Below are 17,817 nucleotides of genomic sequence, written 5' to 3' on the forward strand. Positions count from 1 at the left end.
GTGGCTAGGAATGGATCAAAAAAGGGCAATAAATGCTAGACCAGCCAGTGATGTCCTTATCCCATGAGTGATTTTTAAAAAAAAAACATTTTACCTTGATTCAATCTGTCCAAACTTTTCATGATTTGAACACTTCAATGATTCGTGCACATTTAACCCCAGGACCCTCTGGTTCTGTAACCCCTTTAGTGTTGTAAATTTTATTTTACATTAACTCTACTCATTTTTCCAACCAAATAAATTATTTCATTTCTCTGTTTTATGTTTCATCTGCTACTTAAATGCCCATTTTACCAACCTGTTTGTGCCCTCTTAAAATATACCACTATCCTTTGGCAGTTCAGAATACTTCCAAATTTTGTGTCATTCATTGATTTTGAAATTCTTCCCTTAACACACAAGCCTCGCTCGTTAATTTATAACAAATAAATTGACCCTGCATACACCTTACTAAATACATTTCTCAATTCCGGAAAAAAAACTGCCCATCGTTACTTTTTTGTTTTAATTTTCAGTTTATTTATTATTATCTGGTACTGGAGAGAATATTAAAACTTTTCACTGTATTTTTCATGTAAAAGTACACATGACAATAAATTTTTATTCTATATTCTATTCTATGGTTTTTTTAATATCCACATTTCTATTGTATTATTGCATAAGCTCTGTGTTCACAAGTCTTTCTTCCTACATTTTATCACATGTCTTTTAGATGTCCATGTAAACCATGTGCCAAATTTCTGCTCAGAATTCGGGTACATAAAATTGGGAAAATTCCTGACTCCCCAAACCTGACTCCGGAGAAACTTCTCGGACTGGCTGGATTTTCACTTGGTGAGATACTCATAATGGACTTGGGTCATAAGCTGTTAAACTGTTCAGATACAGAAGCAGACCTACTGTATTTTAACAGTCCAACTTTGATCATCTTGCTTAAGAGTTCCGGCTGTGAAATAGGAAGTGGATGTGTGTTGCGATGACTTGGAGGAAATGTCAATCAAAAGTAAGATGAGTACAGACTATAATAGGTGTCCTACTAGTTGCTGTGCCCAGAAATGTTGGCCTGCCACGGACATTCCATTAGAAAATATAATCATGGCTGCCTGACCACAAGAAAAAATAAATAAAACTAGCAAATGAGACATACTAGTCAGACTTGTCTTGTATTCTTCTAAGTGGAGGTCCAGTTTCGGCAAGTATGCCAGTATATTCATTTCCAAGTGTCACTGTTTCTTTTATTGTGTGGTCCTTGCTCCTCTGGATATGGAGTAGTCTCTACCATGTGAAGAATGTTAAACCTTCACAAGACAAGTTTATTGATCAACAGTATCTTGATACCACTTGCTGCTCACAATATTCAGTATTTATGCAGTTTCATATACCGCTTCAGGGAATTACTAATACACAGTATTTGCCACAAATCTTTGCCTTTCAACCCACCCTCTTTCCATTGTAGCCTTCAGGAATTAGCCTCGCCATTGACTATTCCTTGACCAAGAGTCTCAAAGCTGCATGCTAGGTAGCACAGTGGCTCAGTGGTTTGCACTGCTGCCTCGGAGTGCCAGGGACCTAGGTTCTATTCCAGCCTCTAACAACTGTCTGTGTGAAGTTTTCACATTCTCCCTATGTCTGCATAGGTTCCTTCTGGGTCCTTCAGTTTCCTCCCATGTCCAAAGATGTGCAGGTTAGGTGGATTGGCCGTGGGAAATTGCCTGTAGCATTTAGGGATGTGCAGGCTAGGTGGATTAGCCATGGAAAATGCAGGTTTATGGGGATAGGTTAGAGGGGTGTGTCTGGGTGGGATGCACTTTGGAGAATCAGTGTCGCCCAATGGGCTGAATGTCCTGCTTCCAGGCTGTAGGATTCTATGATGCAGATTCTTGAACCGTGTGACTCAGACAGAGCACACCTTCGACATCGTTTCAGGTTTGGGGCATAATGTTTTGTTATGAAATGGCAAGAACAAAAGCCAGCTACCCTGAATTTGTCCAGCCCCATTTCTCATCACCCAATGTTTTGCACTGATGAGTTAGAGAAAATGATTGCTGTGTGTAAGCAGCATCTCTTTATGTCTACTTGTTCCAGCAACAATGGCTGCTACTGAAAAACTGTAAAGACTGCAGAATGAAGTAGGTTTCTAATGGGCCCACGTATGATGAAGCTGAGTCCATGCACCTCGACAGAACATAGCAACGAGAGATGAGCAACTTGTTTCCATCACCTCCAAAGTAACCCAGGCTGAGGAGCAAAACATAGAAAGCATAAGGCACCGTCACATCCATTGATGATGGATTCACTGTGATTTATTTCAATGGTTTGTACGTAGTTAAGGACATTGAAAATCATTTTTGCTGTAAATGTATGAAAGCAAACCAAAACATTTATAGAATAAAGATTGTTCACACCAGTGTCACTGAAGACTGCATTCTAAAGTCCACTTCTCCTTTCCACCATTAGAAGCAAGATTGTGCCCATGCGTGGCTGGCAGCAGCGGAGGGTTGCAGCTTGAAATGTTTTCTTCGGCATTCCTTGCCATCAATAATGGATTCTCCTTTAAAGATAAAATTATCAGACGCAAAGATCAAATCCAATTTATCAGAAACACTTTGAACGTGAGTGCTATGTCAAAATCATTTACATATGACTGGTACATAGAAACCTAAGTGGATTTTCTGCAAATTAAAATTTCATGCCTACTATGGAAGTGTATTTGTATGGTTCCTCCAGTCCATTTGACATCTTTGTCTTCTCGGTAATAGAGGCTGTCTGTTCACAGGTGGGGTGATATGTTTGGCAGCTTTGCATAGCACGATGTGGCATAGTCTCATCACTGGACACCATTTGTGGATGGATAATATTGAAGTTAGTTGAAAGAATTGTTTTGACAAAAGTGTGGTATCACTGGGCACAACACACTATACAGTTTCTGCAGCATTGTTAGCACGTAGAAGCATATCTGAAGGATATGAGTGTAAACTCCTGCCCCCTATTGGCACATTATCTACAAAACACACTGCAAAAACTCACTAAAGATCCTTAAACAGCACCTTTCAAACCTACAATCTCTCTCATCTAGATGGACAAGGGTAGCAGACGTACAGAAACACAACTAACCGCATGTTCCCCACCAAGCAACTCACCATCCTGACCTAGAAATGTATCGCCTGTTCCCTCACTTGCTGGATCAAAATCCTGGAACTCCTTCCTAAATGATATTGTGGATCTCCCTGTAGCACAGGGACTGCAGCAGCTTGAGAAAGCAGCTTATTACCACCTTCTCAAGGGCAGCTGGAGAGAGGCAATAAATATTAGCAACCCAATGATGCCCACATCCCATGAGTGAATACAAAGGAAACTTGGTATATTTGGAATGATTTCAATAGGCACAGGGTTCATGCACTCATTGACAGCTTCTAACATATATGTGCTCAAAGCACTCTGTGAGGGACTTCTCAGAGTGTATTTGTGCACAACTTTAAGGATTCTGATGAATATGGCTTCAGCCATGTTGATGGAAGTGACTTTTACTATGGCCTGATGATTTTCTGTCCTGTTTGGAATGGGTATTGTTCTGAAGAAGTGTGGCTTCCATGTTGAAGATTTATTCTGTGGAAATTGCTCACAGGAAAATAGTGGATATAAATTGTGACCTTCCCAGAACCTGTTTTGAATTAACAGCTTCAAACAATGACAGCATGAATCAAATAATCACTCATGGCTAGACAGGTCTGCTCTCTGCTGGCCAGCCATTGCCAATTCCTTGCCCCTTCTCTGTGTCTGATTTCTCAACACCCCTAACACTTCAAAACATTGTATAGCAAGCAGTACATGTTAAATACTCTGGATAGCCTAGCCAGGAATAGTGTAGCGCTCATCCAGAATGGTCAAGGCACCTAAAGTGCACCTTCAAGATGGCAATAGCCCATCTGATGTATTGTGGGTCACTGTATGGCTGTTCCTGTAATGATGTTCAAGCACCATTTCCAGCAACCTCATAGATATTAACCTGTGATTTTGTGGGTTAGCTGAAATTGAGTGCAACTAAATTAATTGAGAAGAGGAAAATAGATAAATTTTAGTGATGACCTAATGATTAGAAAGGTCACTGCTTTAAAGCATTCCTTTGTTAGAGTTGTAACTTAGCAGTAATGGACTGAACTGTCACAGTAACTCTGGAAAAGCTGAAGTGCAGAGAGGGGCCATTCAGCCCATCAAGTCCACATATACCTTCTGAAGAGCACTCCAGCCAGACCCTCTATCCCTTTAACTCTCCCATCCCCCAGGGCTACAATCCTACAGATTTCTGGATACTACTGGGCGATCTAGCATGGCCAATCCACCTAATCCACACATCTTTGGACTGTGGGAGGAAATTGAAGCACCAGACACCATACAAACACAGGCCACTGCCTTAACTTCTCAACCACCTTGACAATGGAACTTTCAATATGGGTGATTGGATGAGGAAGCTGTCTGATCAACAACTGAAATTGAAACAGTGCAGGTTCTTTTCTCATCTGAACTTTATACAGGTCCACAGAAAAGGGTTCATTTGTGCTTGTAGGCATTGTATGAGTAAAATTTTTACAGTTTTTTTTAGTGTACCTTATGAAGAACTTTGATTATATCCGATTGTTAGAACTGCCTTGGTTTATTGATATCCAGAGTAAACCTGATCAACAAAGGAAAGGGAGAATAAATGCCTACACCTAAAAGGATTCACCAACAACACAGTTAAGGGTTATCCCTTGTCCACCATAAGCTAACTATGGATCTCTGTTGGTGTCTGGGAAAACTGAGGCATTTGTAAATTTAGCAAGATAAATTAACCATGGCAATTTCCAGGGTACTCTGCATGTACATGCAGGAAAATCTGCATATTTATGAGCAAAAGAATTATAAAAGTGCCAGGTTGGTGAATTGCAGTTTTGGGGTGATGTGGGAGTAATTGATAATCTCCTTTACTCGAGGGAAGCCTGCTCATTTGACAAGACCTTTGGCTTTCTGCATTTGTGATGCCACATCAGTTGGGAAGTTAACTGCTCCCATACCCTAACCAAAAAAATGCATTAACAACTGCCTGATGCAGTTGTGTGTGGCTGATTGTGAGATGCAGGAGAATCCAACTCCAGAAAGAGTCAACAGCATAAAGTTTCAGAGACTGTGGTTTTGTGTTTTATTAGCAAGGTATATGGATCTAGTGACTGTGGTGCCAAATATTTTGGTAACCAATTTCTCAGATGATTGGGGTTTACCAGGCTGAGTCCAGGGATGGTGGGACTAACATATGAGGAGAGATTGAATAAGTTAGGATGATTTTAGCTGGAGTTTAGATGAATGAATGGGATCTCATAGAGACTTACAAAATTCTAACAGGACTAGATAGGGTAGATGCAGGGAAGCTGTTCCTGATGATGGATGAGTCCAGAACCAGGGGTCACATTCTGAGGATACAGAGAAGACCATTTAGGATGGAGATGGGGAGACCTTTCTTCTCCCCAAAGTGTGGTGAGTCTGTGAAATTCATTACCACAGGAAGTAGTTGATGCTAAAACATTGAATGTATTCAAGAGGCAACTAGATATAACATTTAGAGTAAATGGGATTAAAGGTAATGGGGAGAAAGCAGGATTAGGCTATTGAGTTGGCCGATCACATGATCGTGATGAATGGTGGAGGAGGCTCCTATCTTCTATGTTTACATTGTTTCATTATCATATCCAGAAATGTCTTCACAGTCAATGGGCCATCACCTCTGGGTAAAACTTGCTAGACCTATCTCTCTTGCCTGATGGGCACTGCACTGTAATTTGTCGCCTTCCCCCTTGCATCACATCATTCCATGGTGCAAATGTGAGAAGGTGCCATTCTTATTTTGCAATTTCTTTGCCATGATGCACATATTTCTCCCTACTAGCAGACTATTCTTCTTCTCACCTTCAGCCATTCTATGTAATATCTCTGATGTTTAACTCATCATTTGTCCCAAACATCTCTTTCACTACAATTTTGGCAACATCGCCTTCCTTGGTGAAGACAAGTGGTAAATGCGCATTTGGGACCTCTATGTGTAAACCTCATTTTAGACCCCTAATCTGCTTTGTACCTCTTTATTTGCCACCATTCTATGTATATGTCTTCTGCAAACTTTTGGATTCTTGTTTTCATTAGCTACCAACCACTTCTCATATTCTTTCTTTGCTTCTCTTATTTGTTTTTATTGAATGCTCCTTGGAATGTTCCATATTGACCCTTATTCTTAATTGTGTAATAGCATCTGATACCTGCTATATCCACCCTTTTTTGGACTTTCTCCATTTTTTTAAATCCAGGAAGCTCTGGATTTGCCTGGCCTATTTTTCCCTCTATGGGAATGTACTTTAACTGTACCCAAACTATCAACTCGTTAAAGATAACCACTGTTCAGTTTTAACCAAGCAGAAATTGCTGGGGATACTCAGCAGGTCTGGCAGCATCTGTGGAGAGAAAGCAGCGTTAATGTTTCTGGTCCAGTGACATTTTTGTCATTGTTCATTTCTAGATTTGTCTGCCAATTTTAGATCCCAGTTTATCAGTAACACATCTGTTCTCACTCCATTTAAGTTGGCTTTTTCACAACTAATTTTATGCTGCTTTGATTCGTTTCGTTTTTTTTATACCAAACCTAAAATTTTACAGTAGATTCCCTGGAGGTACAGACGTTGCTGGTCATTATCTGCGCAGTGTTCCTCATTAATACTATTGAAGAATACCAGAAAGCTAATGCCCATTATCTGCTCCAGAGAATTGAAGTGGTTTATTTAGGCCAATGTGGTTTAAAACCACTATAATTTGACTCATGGATACTCCAAAAATTTCAGGAGAGCCAAGGCAATCTTATGACAACATGTTGTGACCTGACGCTGAAGTTAAATTAACGTTGCCAATTGTACCTGGAGCAGTGCTGTAACATCTGACTTTTGCGGTTATTTTCATACTAGTGTGATTCAGTCGTAGCTGGAGTTTGCTGGAAGGTGCTGCTTTTAGATCTGCACCACAAATTTGCTGCAAATCTTGGTTGTTAGGGCGGAAACCCTCAACTTATTTTTTTAAAAGAGGAACCTAGATCTGCAACCTGAAGCTCTGTAACATGCAAGGCTATCGGATCAAGTTCCATTAAGTAGGATTAGAATGGGCGACAAGCTCGGCGTTTAGCCAGTACACATGCGGCGGGCTGGGTGGCCAGTTTCCATGCTGTAACTCTTCCATGGTTGCAGTAGGTGAGAGGTAGCCGTATTATCAGCCGAGTCCCAGGGGGCGGGTTACCTGTGTCCGATCTGAACGGCTGCAGTGTCGCTGTCCGATTGCTGAGGGGGCGTGAGCAGGCGAAGCAGCGACGCTATCCTCTAGGGGCGGTATTGCTGGAGTGTGTCGGTGAATCAGGGGGAAGCTGTCGTTGGCTGTTGCCTGGGCATCACATGAAGGAGCCTGATATGGGTTTGCTGTTGTGGAGCTAAGTTTAGAAACGGGGCTGCATCGGAATGGACACCGGAAAACATTAATGGAGGGGAAAAGCGCATATCGAAAAGGGATAACCAGTTCGCATGGTCGCCCCGTCACGATGTGAGCTGTTTTTATTTTATGTGGTGACGAGCTTATTATTTCTCCACATTTTCTGTCACCTTTCCGCTCGCAGGCCCCTCCTCCGTTAACCCCTTTTCACGAAGTCTCGCGAGATTCTGTGAAGGAGTCAGTAAAGTTGAACATGGCGTCCAATCTGTTAAAGGTAAGCGGGGCCCCGGCTCGGATCAAACTCAACTCCAAACTCCTCTTGGGCCACCCTGGTCCCCGACAGCTCCGTCTCTCAGTGTTAATGCAGCGCGGCCCTCTCCAGCAGTCTCTGATGTGCTGTGGGCAGTGGGCTATGCGGAGGATGAGTGAGCTGTGTCGGGTTACCGAGTGTCCCCATCTTCCCCCCCCCCCCCCAACTCCTTCCTTCCCCCTCTCTCTCAGTGGCTCACGGCACGGACCTGGGGCTCGGGTAACGAACGGCTCGGGGGTGGGAGAGCGTTAAAGGCGAAAGATCACTCATAAAAGCGTGTTCCTTCCAACGTCCCACTCTTCACACAGCAGCCCAAGAGCGCTGTGTTGCCAGAGTGACGACCTGCCTTGCTTTGCGGTGGGAAGAGTTTATAACAGAACAGACTTTTGGTTGTGCGCATACCATATATGTTTCACAAAATTTAACTTGGTTAAACTTTGAGACATGGCATATGTTGAACAATGCTTTATTGGAAAAGCTAAATCTGGAGATCCTGAATCTGTGTTTGAGACTCTAATTTGTATCATAGATTCCTCGATCTTCCTTCCCACGGCAGTGGTGCAGTAGGAAGTGAATTTTAATAGCTCACTTGTTAGCAGCTTTGGAATACATAATGTCCAGAATAACTTTATTTCGCCAATATAGCACTTTTAAAGTATGTTGCTGATGTGCTTCGAAATGGTTGAAAACATATAGATAGTCAGTATCTCTGGAATTACACTTTTTGGGTGCCTTTCTTCACTGGAACTCTGAAAGTAAATGTTGCATGCTAATAGAATCAGAAAAAGGCTGAATGAGTTATGCTATACATTGCAAATAAAGGAAGTTTTAGTGGAATGATAGCTAGGCGTTCTTGGAGATTTCATTTGAGTTGTTATGCTGTTGTAGCTGTGACCTGTGTACTTCCAGATTTGAAAACTATTGTATCAATGTCATCCTTGTGGAAATAATACTTAAATACTTTTAAGTATGGAGCCTTTATCACTCGAATAATTTCCATTATCACTTTTGGGTCCTCAGAATGAATTGAGAATGTAAATTGTATTCTCTGAAAGTAGAATGTTTTATAATTCAATTGTACCATATTTTGTCTGTATACATGAAGTACTAATTCCTGAAAATATTTAACTTATTGAACTCCCATATATATTCATGTAATGTTTTTGTATGATGCATTCATCTTTTCAATTTTCTGCCATTGCTGCCTCTGCTAATGCAGTAAATTAGATACTTATACCTGACAGTACTTCAGATATGAAAAACACACCATGCTTTATTCTGGAATGTTGCCGTCAGCAGAAGGATTGAGAACCAGAAAACCCTTCAGGTCTAGGCCCGAAACATCAGCCTTCCTGCTCCTCTGCTGCTTGGCCTGCTGTATTCGTCCAGCTCTACATCTTGTTATAACAGATGTAAAGTGATTAGCAAAAGAAACAAAGCCAACATTGGGATAAAACTTTTTTTATGGACAGAGTAGTTATAATCTGGAGTGTACTGTCTGAAAAAGAGGTGACAATTTTACTTGTGGCTTTCAAAAGAGAATTAGGTAACCATCTGAAAAGAACAAAATATACAGTGTTACGAGGAAAGGGCTGGTAATACAACTAGCTAAATCCTTATGGAGGACCTGAAGGGCCTAGCAATGACTTCTATACTACAACTATTATGTGACTCTTCTGTACAGCCCAAGTTTTGATGGGTAACATTATAATTGTGAGAAACAGCACAATTATAAATCAGTATAGTGTAAATAGTTTGTATTGTGCTTAGTAATGGTGTGTCAACTTGAACAGAACTTTCATGTTGAAGATTGATTAGCAATTTACTGAAGGTTCCTTAGCACTTAAGTCCTAGTCTTAAGCAAAACAGGGTAGAAAATGAGGGGTTTTTTTAAGTTTGCTGATTGTTGTCAAATGCTACTATTTTCCAGTAGTGCTACAAGTGAGAATTTAATTTCTATAAATGTTGAGCTCTTAACATTTCAGAAGTTATTATGTTAAAAGGTGTATAATGCGGTTGTAGGCTTGCCCGGTGTGTTTCATTGCAGAAGTTTTGTCACCCAGCTGAGTAACATCATTACTGCGCCTCTGGTGAAGCATTGCTGTTCTGTCCTGCTTGTTGTTTATATACCAAGTGGGAATATTCAATACTGAGGAGTTTGCAAGATTACAGCGTTGATTTCTAATGTTTTTTCCTTTAATGCAGTCAAACACTGGGGAGGCAGTGGCCTAGTGATATTGTCACTGAACTGTTAACCCAAATACCAAGATAATGCTCAGGGGACCTGGATTCAAATCCCACCATGGCAGATGGTGGAATTTGAATCCAATAAATATCTGGAATTAAGAGTCTAATGCTGACCATGAATCCAGTGTTGATTATCAGGAAAAACTCATCTGGTTCACTAATGTCCTTCAGGGAAGGAAACTGCCATCCTTACCAGGTCTGTCTGACATGTGACTCCAGACCCACAGCAATGTGGTTGACTCTCAACTGCCCTCTGGGCACTTAAGGATGGGCAATAAATGCTGCCTAGCCAGCGAAGCCCTTGTCCCATGAATGAATTTTTTTTTTAAAAAAAGCATACAGAGAGAGCTCAATATTAAATTTGAAATTTGAGGCGCCCATTCAGAAGTCTCTTTCTGGGGAAGAAGCTGTTCTTGAATCTGTTGATATGTGTGTTTAAGCTTTCGTATCTTCCCAATGGAAGACATTATAACAGGGATGGGAGGGGTATGTGTTTATGTTGGCTGCCTTTTCTGAGGCAACGGGAAGTCGGTAGTGGATGGGGGGTGTTATCTTGTATGATGGACTGGGCTGTCTTCATAGCTCTTTGTAGTTTCTTATGGCCCTGAGTGGAGCAGTTGCCATACCAAGTTGTGATGTATCCATATAGAATGCTTTCTATGGTGCATCTGTAAAAATTGGTAAGAGTCCTTACATGCTGAAATTCCTTTGTCTGTATTTAGGCTTTGTTGTACTCTCTCTTGACCATCACATCAACATGAGTGAACCAGGACGACTTTGGTGGTTAGCACTCTTAGGAACCTGATGCTGTCGACCATATCCACCTCGGCTCCATTGATGTAGATAGGAGCACACTGATTTCAGGAAACAAGGTGGCCAATGACCAACTCGTTCATTTTGCTGACATTGGTGACACCACACCACCAAGCAGCCTATTTCTTTCCTTTATTCTGTGTCATCATTGTTTGAAATCCGGCCTGTGACAGTGGTGTTGTCAGTGAACTTGGAGGTGGAGTTGGGAAGACATTTGCCCACACACCTTGAGCGTACAGTAAGGGGCTGAGTGCACAGCCTTGCGGGGTGCTGGTATTGAGGATTGTTGTGGAAGGCATGCTGTTGCCTATTCTCACTGATAGTGGTCTGTGGGTCTGGAAGTTGATGATCTAGTTGCAGAAGGCAGAGCGGAGTTTGGAGATTAGTTTGGTTGGAATTAAGGTTTTGAAAGTGGAGCTGTAGTCAGTGAGTAGGAGCCTGGTGTAGATATTCACATTATCCAGATGTTCCAAAGATGAGTGTAGGGCCAGAGATGGTTTCTGCAGTAGACCTGTTGTGACAAGTAGGTGAATTGCAAGGGATCAAGGCAGACTTGGAGGCCAGAGTTGGCATGACTAACCTCTGGAAGCACTTAATTATGGTAGCCACTGAGTGGTAGTAATTGAGGCAAGCTGCATGAGTTTTCTTTGGTACTGAGATGATGGTGGTCTTCTTAAAGTAAGTGGGGATTTCAGATTGTTGTAAGGAAGGTTAAAGATGTAAGTGAGTAGTCTTGCCAGCTGGTTTGAGCAGGATCTGAGTGCGAAGCTGGGGACTCCATTGGTTTTGGTCACTTTTCATATTCATGAGTGTTCGAATATTGAGTTGCAAAATTTTCTTTCTCAGCCACAGAAATTCAGTCAGGCAAAATTTGGATATTTTTATTTCCACTTTCAGGGCGTATTTTTGAATTCTCTTCCCTTTTGAGATAAGTGAGTATTATCTTTAAGAACTGGTCAGTCGCAGGTGCTGTTGCCTGAAGGCACCTTGTCATCATGGGTGGGAGCTCCTTACGGGTTTAGTCAAGGGATTGTTGGAAAACATGCCTCTCCCCTATTTCTAGGTCATGCATATCTTGGCTTCCTACAAACTATGGCTGAGACTGGTTGACCCAAAGACCGCAAATCTACAAAAGACTTGGTGTACAGTTATTTTTAAGGCAATCCTGGACTGCAGTGAGACTTGGACTGTGTATCACTGACACATAATAGTGCTAGAGAAGTTCAGTCAGCAACTCCTTTGCCGCATAACCCAGATTCAGTTGGAGGGCTGTCAGATAAATGTTTTTGAAGCCAGATGCATGTACATTCAGACAAAATTCATGTAAAATCACTTGCGATTGACTGAGCATTGTTTCCAAATGACCAAAAAGAGTCTAGTTCACCAGATCCTGTCATCAACTCTTGGGTACCCACCATTCCAGGTGAGGACAAAGAAATTGCTTTGAAGGCATTCTCCTTGAATTGCAGCAGTGTTGATGTTAATGACTGCCAGAAGCATGCTGCCAGTTCGTCAAAATGCTGATGATTTCACCATCAATCTACAACGTGCTTTGAGTCCAACACCTTAATTGTGGGTTAAGGCAGTGGCAGACATGAATGCAAAGTGAAGCATCTTCTGCATTCCATATACTACTACCTTGTGGATGTCCTCTGCCCCATGTGCTCAAACATCTGTGTGTCAGGAATTGTCTACTTCAGTCATCTGAAAGCCATGACAGAAACTTGTGATCTTGAATGGACTTGAAGTTCAAAGCAACAGACAGCTGATGATGTCTATCTGTGTTTCTGCGAGAAAATGAAGACCTATCACATCCTGTAAGATATGTAAATACCCACATATTGTTTGTGAGCATCTGCAGTTTGAGTGTAATTCAGCAGCCTGGATTAATCCAAGAATTTCAATCTTATTTTGTTAGTTTAAAATTTTGAATTGGACTCAAGATATTCGTCTTGCTGAAGGTGACTAATTGTTACAAAACTCCAGTGTGGCTTTTTGAAAATGTTCTCTTATCTCAATGACCTCTTACAATCCCAAATCATTGTGATTTACTCTTAATTGCCCTTGATTAAAAAAGGCCACTACCTCTTTCACAATATATCAGGCGACTGGGTAGTAAACACCAGTCTTTCTAATGCCCATATCTGAGCTTTCTTCCAAAGAAAGCTAAAATCGCATGTCAAAATTGAAAGTTCTTTCAGAGTAAGAATATGCTCCATTCTGTCTTTTTTCTAGTTGGAATTTCTTAAATATGACTAGATTTTGGCAGTGATAGCTCAACAGCTGCACCAGTTCTCTAAACAAGCTCTGCTCTGTCCATGGAACTTTTCTATTTAGTTTGTTATAGTTCCCTTTTTTTTCTCACCGATACCAGCTGCTAACTGTCTGGGAGGAACATTTGGTCATCTTTTCACTTTTTTTAAGCTGAGCTGTAGAATTACTGTCAAGCACAAAACCGACCTCCTCTTTGAGTTAATGTCATCTCTGACACAAGTAGTCACCGATGGAGTAGTAAGGGAATGGAATGCTTTGCCTGCAACGGTAGTAGATTTGCCAACTTTAGGTACACTTAAGTCGTCATTGGGTCAGTATATGGACGTACATGGAATAGTGTAGGTTAGATGGGCTTGAGATCGGTATGACAGGTCGGCACAACATCGAGGGCGGAAGGGCCTGTACTGTGCTGTTATGTTCTATGTTCTATGTTTTATGTTTAAAAAGTAGAAATCACATAGGCTAGCGTAAAATAAACATTTATAAGAGACAGCCTAATCAGCCAAAACTTTTCCAGTTGTTAGTTTTACTTTATTTTCTTATTGTACCTATTTTACATTTTCCTCAGTGACTCTCAGTAAATTGTTCCAAATGTGAGAGATTTTCTGATATCTTTATATCTTTCTGCCTGTCATTGAGTCCTTGCTGGGCATTTTACATACTTAAAATTTGCTTTTAGGGTGCTGAATGTCATTGGTAAAGCCCACATTTATTGCCCACGTCAAACTGTCCTAAGTAAATGGTATCCCACATAGCAACATGCATAGAATAGGAGTATGCCATTCAGTCCTTTTTGAGCTTGGTCCACCACTTAATATAATAATGGCTAGTCATGCAACTCAGTACCCTTATCCCACTTTCTGCCCATATTCTTTGATTCCCTTTTGGTCGTAAGAAATAGATCTAACTCCTTTTTAAAAATTTCAATGCTTTGGCCTCAGCCACTCTCTGTGGCAGAGAATACAAACTGACAGAATTTTAATCAGTAAGGTAATCAAGAGTTATGGGCAAAAGGTAGGAAAGTGACTTAATATGCTGAACAGCCACTTTCTGCTCCTACGACTTGTGTCTTTTTTTATTTCAAGTGACCTCAGGGCCACCGAGATGGTGATTTGATAGCTTCTTGATTACTTTCACCTGTTTTTACATTTTTAATCTTTTTAAAATTGAGCTCATTTTCTGGATTACAAATGTAAGCCTTTTATCTCACTAATTTGGGAAGCATAGTGCCATACTCCTGTACTACACCCTTAATGCAATGCTTCTGAGACACACATTGCCTCCAACACACTACTGAAGGATACATTTTTGAAAAGCTCTTGTTACGTTTCCTATCTCTCGATTCTCTGTTTCTGCCTAGACTTTCAGTAAACTAGAGTGCAGGAGAGAAGCACCATTGACTTACCTATCTTTTTATAAATTCAGTTCCCTTTCTCAAGTTAGCTACTTCAGTTCTTCTACTTCCCAATAAACTGTTTTTGTTCTCATTTTCATCATTTTCTATCCAATATGGTATTTTATTGAGCTTTATTTTAACCCACTTGACCTTTCCCAACAGTGATTGTTTCCAGATGTTCTTTTTACTCTTCATTTGATTATAAGTTTTTTTGTTTTGTTTTAAGATTACCAATGTTCAGCTAAATCTATTTTTAGTCTTTCTAGTCCCAGTAATTTAGAGGTATACCACACTTAAGCCTTGTCTCTTTCTCCTACCCCACATTTCTACGCTGTTCATATGTCTTAAATTGTTTCATGCTTGAGTGACCTTTTTCTGGAAAATATCAAGACACTCCTCATCCTGTCTACTGCAATACAGGGAAAACTGTTGTTCAAGTGCAAAGATCATCTGCTCCAAGTACTCAATTTTCCAACATTTAATGCAAATACGCTTCCCCTTGACACACTAAAGATTCATGGTAACTTGTATATTGTACTCCATATTTATTGGCTTCTCAGTGCTATGCAAAACTTTATATATAAATTATAATATAATGTTAGTTATAATCTAGTAATCCTCCCTTTAGCAACTTAATGTAGGCATTCATTTTGAAAAATTGAAAATTTTGTTTCACACTGTTCTGACAGGATTATCTCGTCACAGTTAATCAGTGATCAGTTATAAAGCTAACCTATATAGACTTCAGACCAGCTCAGTTTGTGCATCAAATAAACAGAACTTAAACATCAAAACTTTAGATGTTCAGTAACAGAAATAATTTTAATTAATTGTAACACCACGAAAAAGTATAAATGGTAGATGTGTATTGAAACTTTCGATCAGTCCCAATGTTGCTGATATTCATTGATGTCGTGCATTGCACATGCAGCAATTTGACTTGTGCGCCACCCTACTGTTAGATGTAATGCTGAAACAATCCAGAATTAGTGATTGAAAATAATGGGATTATTGCTGCCCATTTTAAGTGGAAGATGTTCATCACCAACTCGTGGGTTCTGCATATGCGTGGTTGTACATGGAAATCTGAACATTGCATTTAGTGTTAACTTCCTTCTTCTTGCTAAAATCCCTACTGATGAATTTATAATTCAAAGGCATTAAAATTATTGCAAAGGCTCAAGCTTGCCATATCTGCTCATTAGCTTTGTAACAAACAGTTGCAAAAGTTGAGAATGGTATTTTCTGGACTTAGCATGCAGTTAGAAATTCACTATTTACTACTGAACAATTTCCCCAGCCCTGAAAAAATTAAGTTCACAAGAATTGAATTTTGTATCCTTGGGAGGAAATTAATGTTTCAGTTTGACTACTTCTGTCTGCTATCAGTTCTCCCTTAATCCCATCTGTGGTTCCCAATTGCTACAATACTTTTTTGTTTACCATACGAATAATAAATATTCGGCGACTGTGTGGATGGACGAGATGTAAGCTGACAAATTTTGATTTCATTTTCTTCTGAATTTTAAAATGCACTCTTAACCTTGTAATCATCAATAAAATTGATTTGTGGAAAACATTAGTGATAATGATTTCTGTTGAGTTTCTACATTTTAAACATTGACCAAGAAGTAGAGGTGGAGGTGTGGAATATGAAGTATTTTTAACACATTCTACAGCTGAGATATAAATTCAAAGTTTGGTGTGGTGTTGGAGGGGAGGGTTGTGCAGCGGCACAGGTAGGGAACAGAGTAAGCCTAGAAGCACGGTAGTTTGTGTTATCAGATTGTCCAAATTATCAACCAACAGCTTTGCATGGTGGAGACTGCAATTTTAAAAAGGGCTTAAACTCGGATTAGCTCACAATAATTTATAGGTATTTTTAATCAACCTACTCGGACAAATTGTGTCACATATCTGGGCAAGGTAGGGCATAAATCCAGACCTTTAGGCCCAGAAGTCGGGGCTCTACCATTGCCACAGGACGCCTCAGTAGGAAGTGCAATCAACTGATGTTAGAGGGTCCTACACTCACCTCTGGAACATCTGGATAACAAGGACACCTATGTCAAACTCATTCTCATGGACTACAGCTCCACCTTCAACACCACAAGCCCTTCCAGAGTAATGTCTGAATTTTGAGACTTAGGTCCCAGCTCCGCCCTCTGCAACTGGATCAGCAGCTTCCTAACCCACAGACTGCAATCAGTGAAGCTTAGACAGCATGACCTCTTTCACGATAACCCTCAACACTGGAGCCCCCTACTGTACTCCCTGTACACCCCCACGACTGTGTAGCCAAATTTTTAATGAACGCTGTCTACAAGTTTGCTGACGATATCACTGTTGCAGGACAGATGTCAAACAGTGATGATTCAGAATACAGGAAAGAGATAGATAGAGGGCTTGGTATTGTGGTTCAGTGAAAATGACCTGTCTGTCTCAATTTTGGCAAAACAAAAGGACTGATCATTGACTTCAGGAAGAAAGGAGGAACACAGGCCCCCATCTAAATTAACAAAGCTGAGGTGGAGATGGTCAAGAGAGTCAAGCTCCTAGGAGTGACAATAACCGACCATCTGTCCTCGATGTCCCATGCAGATACAACAGTCAAGAAAGCATCCCACCACCTCTTCTTCCTTAGTTGGCTTAGGACATTTGGCATGTCCATAAGGACCCTCTCCAACTTTTACGGCTCCGCCACAGAAAGCATACTATCCAGATGCATAACTGCCTGGTATGGCAACTGCTTTGCCTAGAATCGTAAGAAATTACAGAAGGTTCTATGCACAGCTCAGACCATCACGGAAGCCAACCTCCCATCCGTGGATTTCATTTACAATTCTCGTTGCGGAAGGGCTGCCGCTGTCATCAAAGATGCCTCCCATCCTGGTAATGCCTGTTTCCAACCTCTTCTACCAGGCAGAAGATACAGAAGCTTGAACAAATTCATCAACAGGTTCAAGGGCAGCTTCTTCCTGGCCGTTATTAGATTGCTGAATGGACTCCTCTGACCTCAAATAATGTTAATCTTGCTTTGTGCAGTTGTAACCTGTATGCCTTGCTGTGTCTAAGCATATTATGATCTGTATATGATTTATCAGTCCTGCTCACAAAGCAAAGCTTTTCACTGTACGTAAATACATGTGACAACAATAAATCAGATCAAAGGAAGAATGTTCCCGCTAGATCAAATTGACAACTTGGCAACTCCATTGCTAGCTGACCAGCTGCCATCTATGAAATAAAATTTAAAGCAGAAAGTTGCTGCAAGGTGCTTCAGATA

At 40.7% G+C, this 17,817-nt stretch overlaps 1 protein-coding gene across 1 annotated transcript in view; it reads left to right on the top strand.

The window, feature by feature from the left end:
- Nucleotides 1–17,817, top strand: part of LOC125453039 (cullin-5) — a 112,173-nt gene that overhangs the window by 25,852 nt on the left and 68,504 nt on the right. The window contains exon 2 of the mRNA XM_048532088.1: nucleotides 7,676–7,765. Coding sequence (XP_048388045.1) covers nucleotides 7,745–7,765 — 21 coding nt within the window. The 5' untranslated portion in view covers nucleotides 7,676–7,744. The remainder of the gene's footprint in view (nucleotides 1–7,675; nucleotides 7,766–17,817) is intronic.

This window comes from Stegostoma tigrinum, chromosome 6, assembly GCF_030684315.1.
Source record: "Stegostoma tigrinum isolate sSteTig4 chromosome 6, sSteTig4.hap1, whole genome shotgun sequence".
In the NCBI taxonomy this organism is placed as follows: Eukaryota; Metazoa; Chordata; class Chondrichthyes; order Orectolobiformes; family Stegostomatidae; genus Stegostoma; species Stegostoma tigrinum.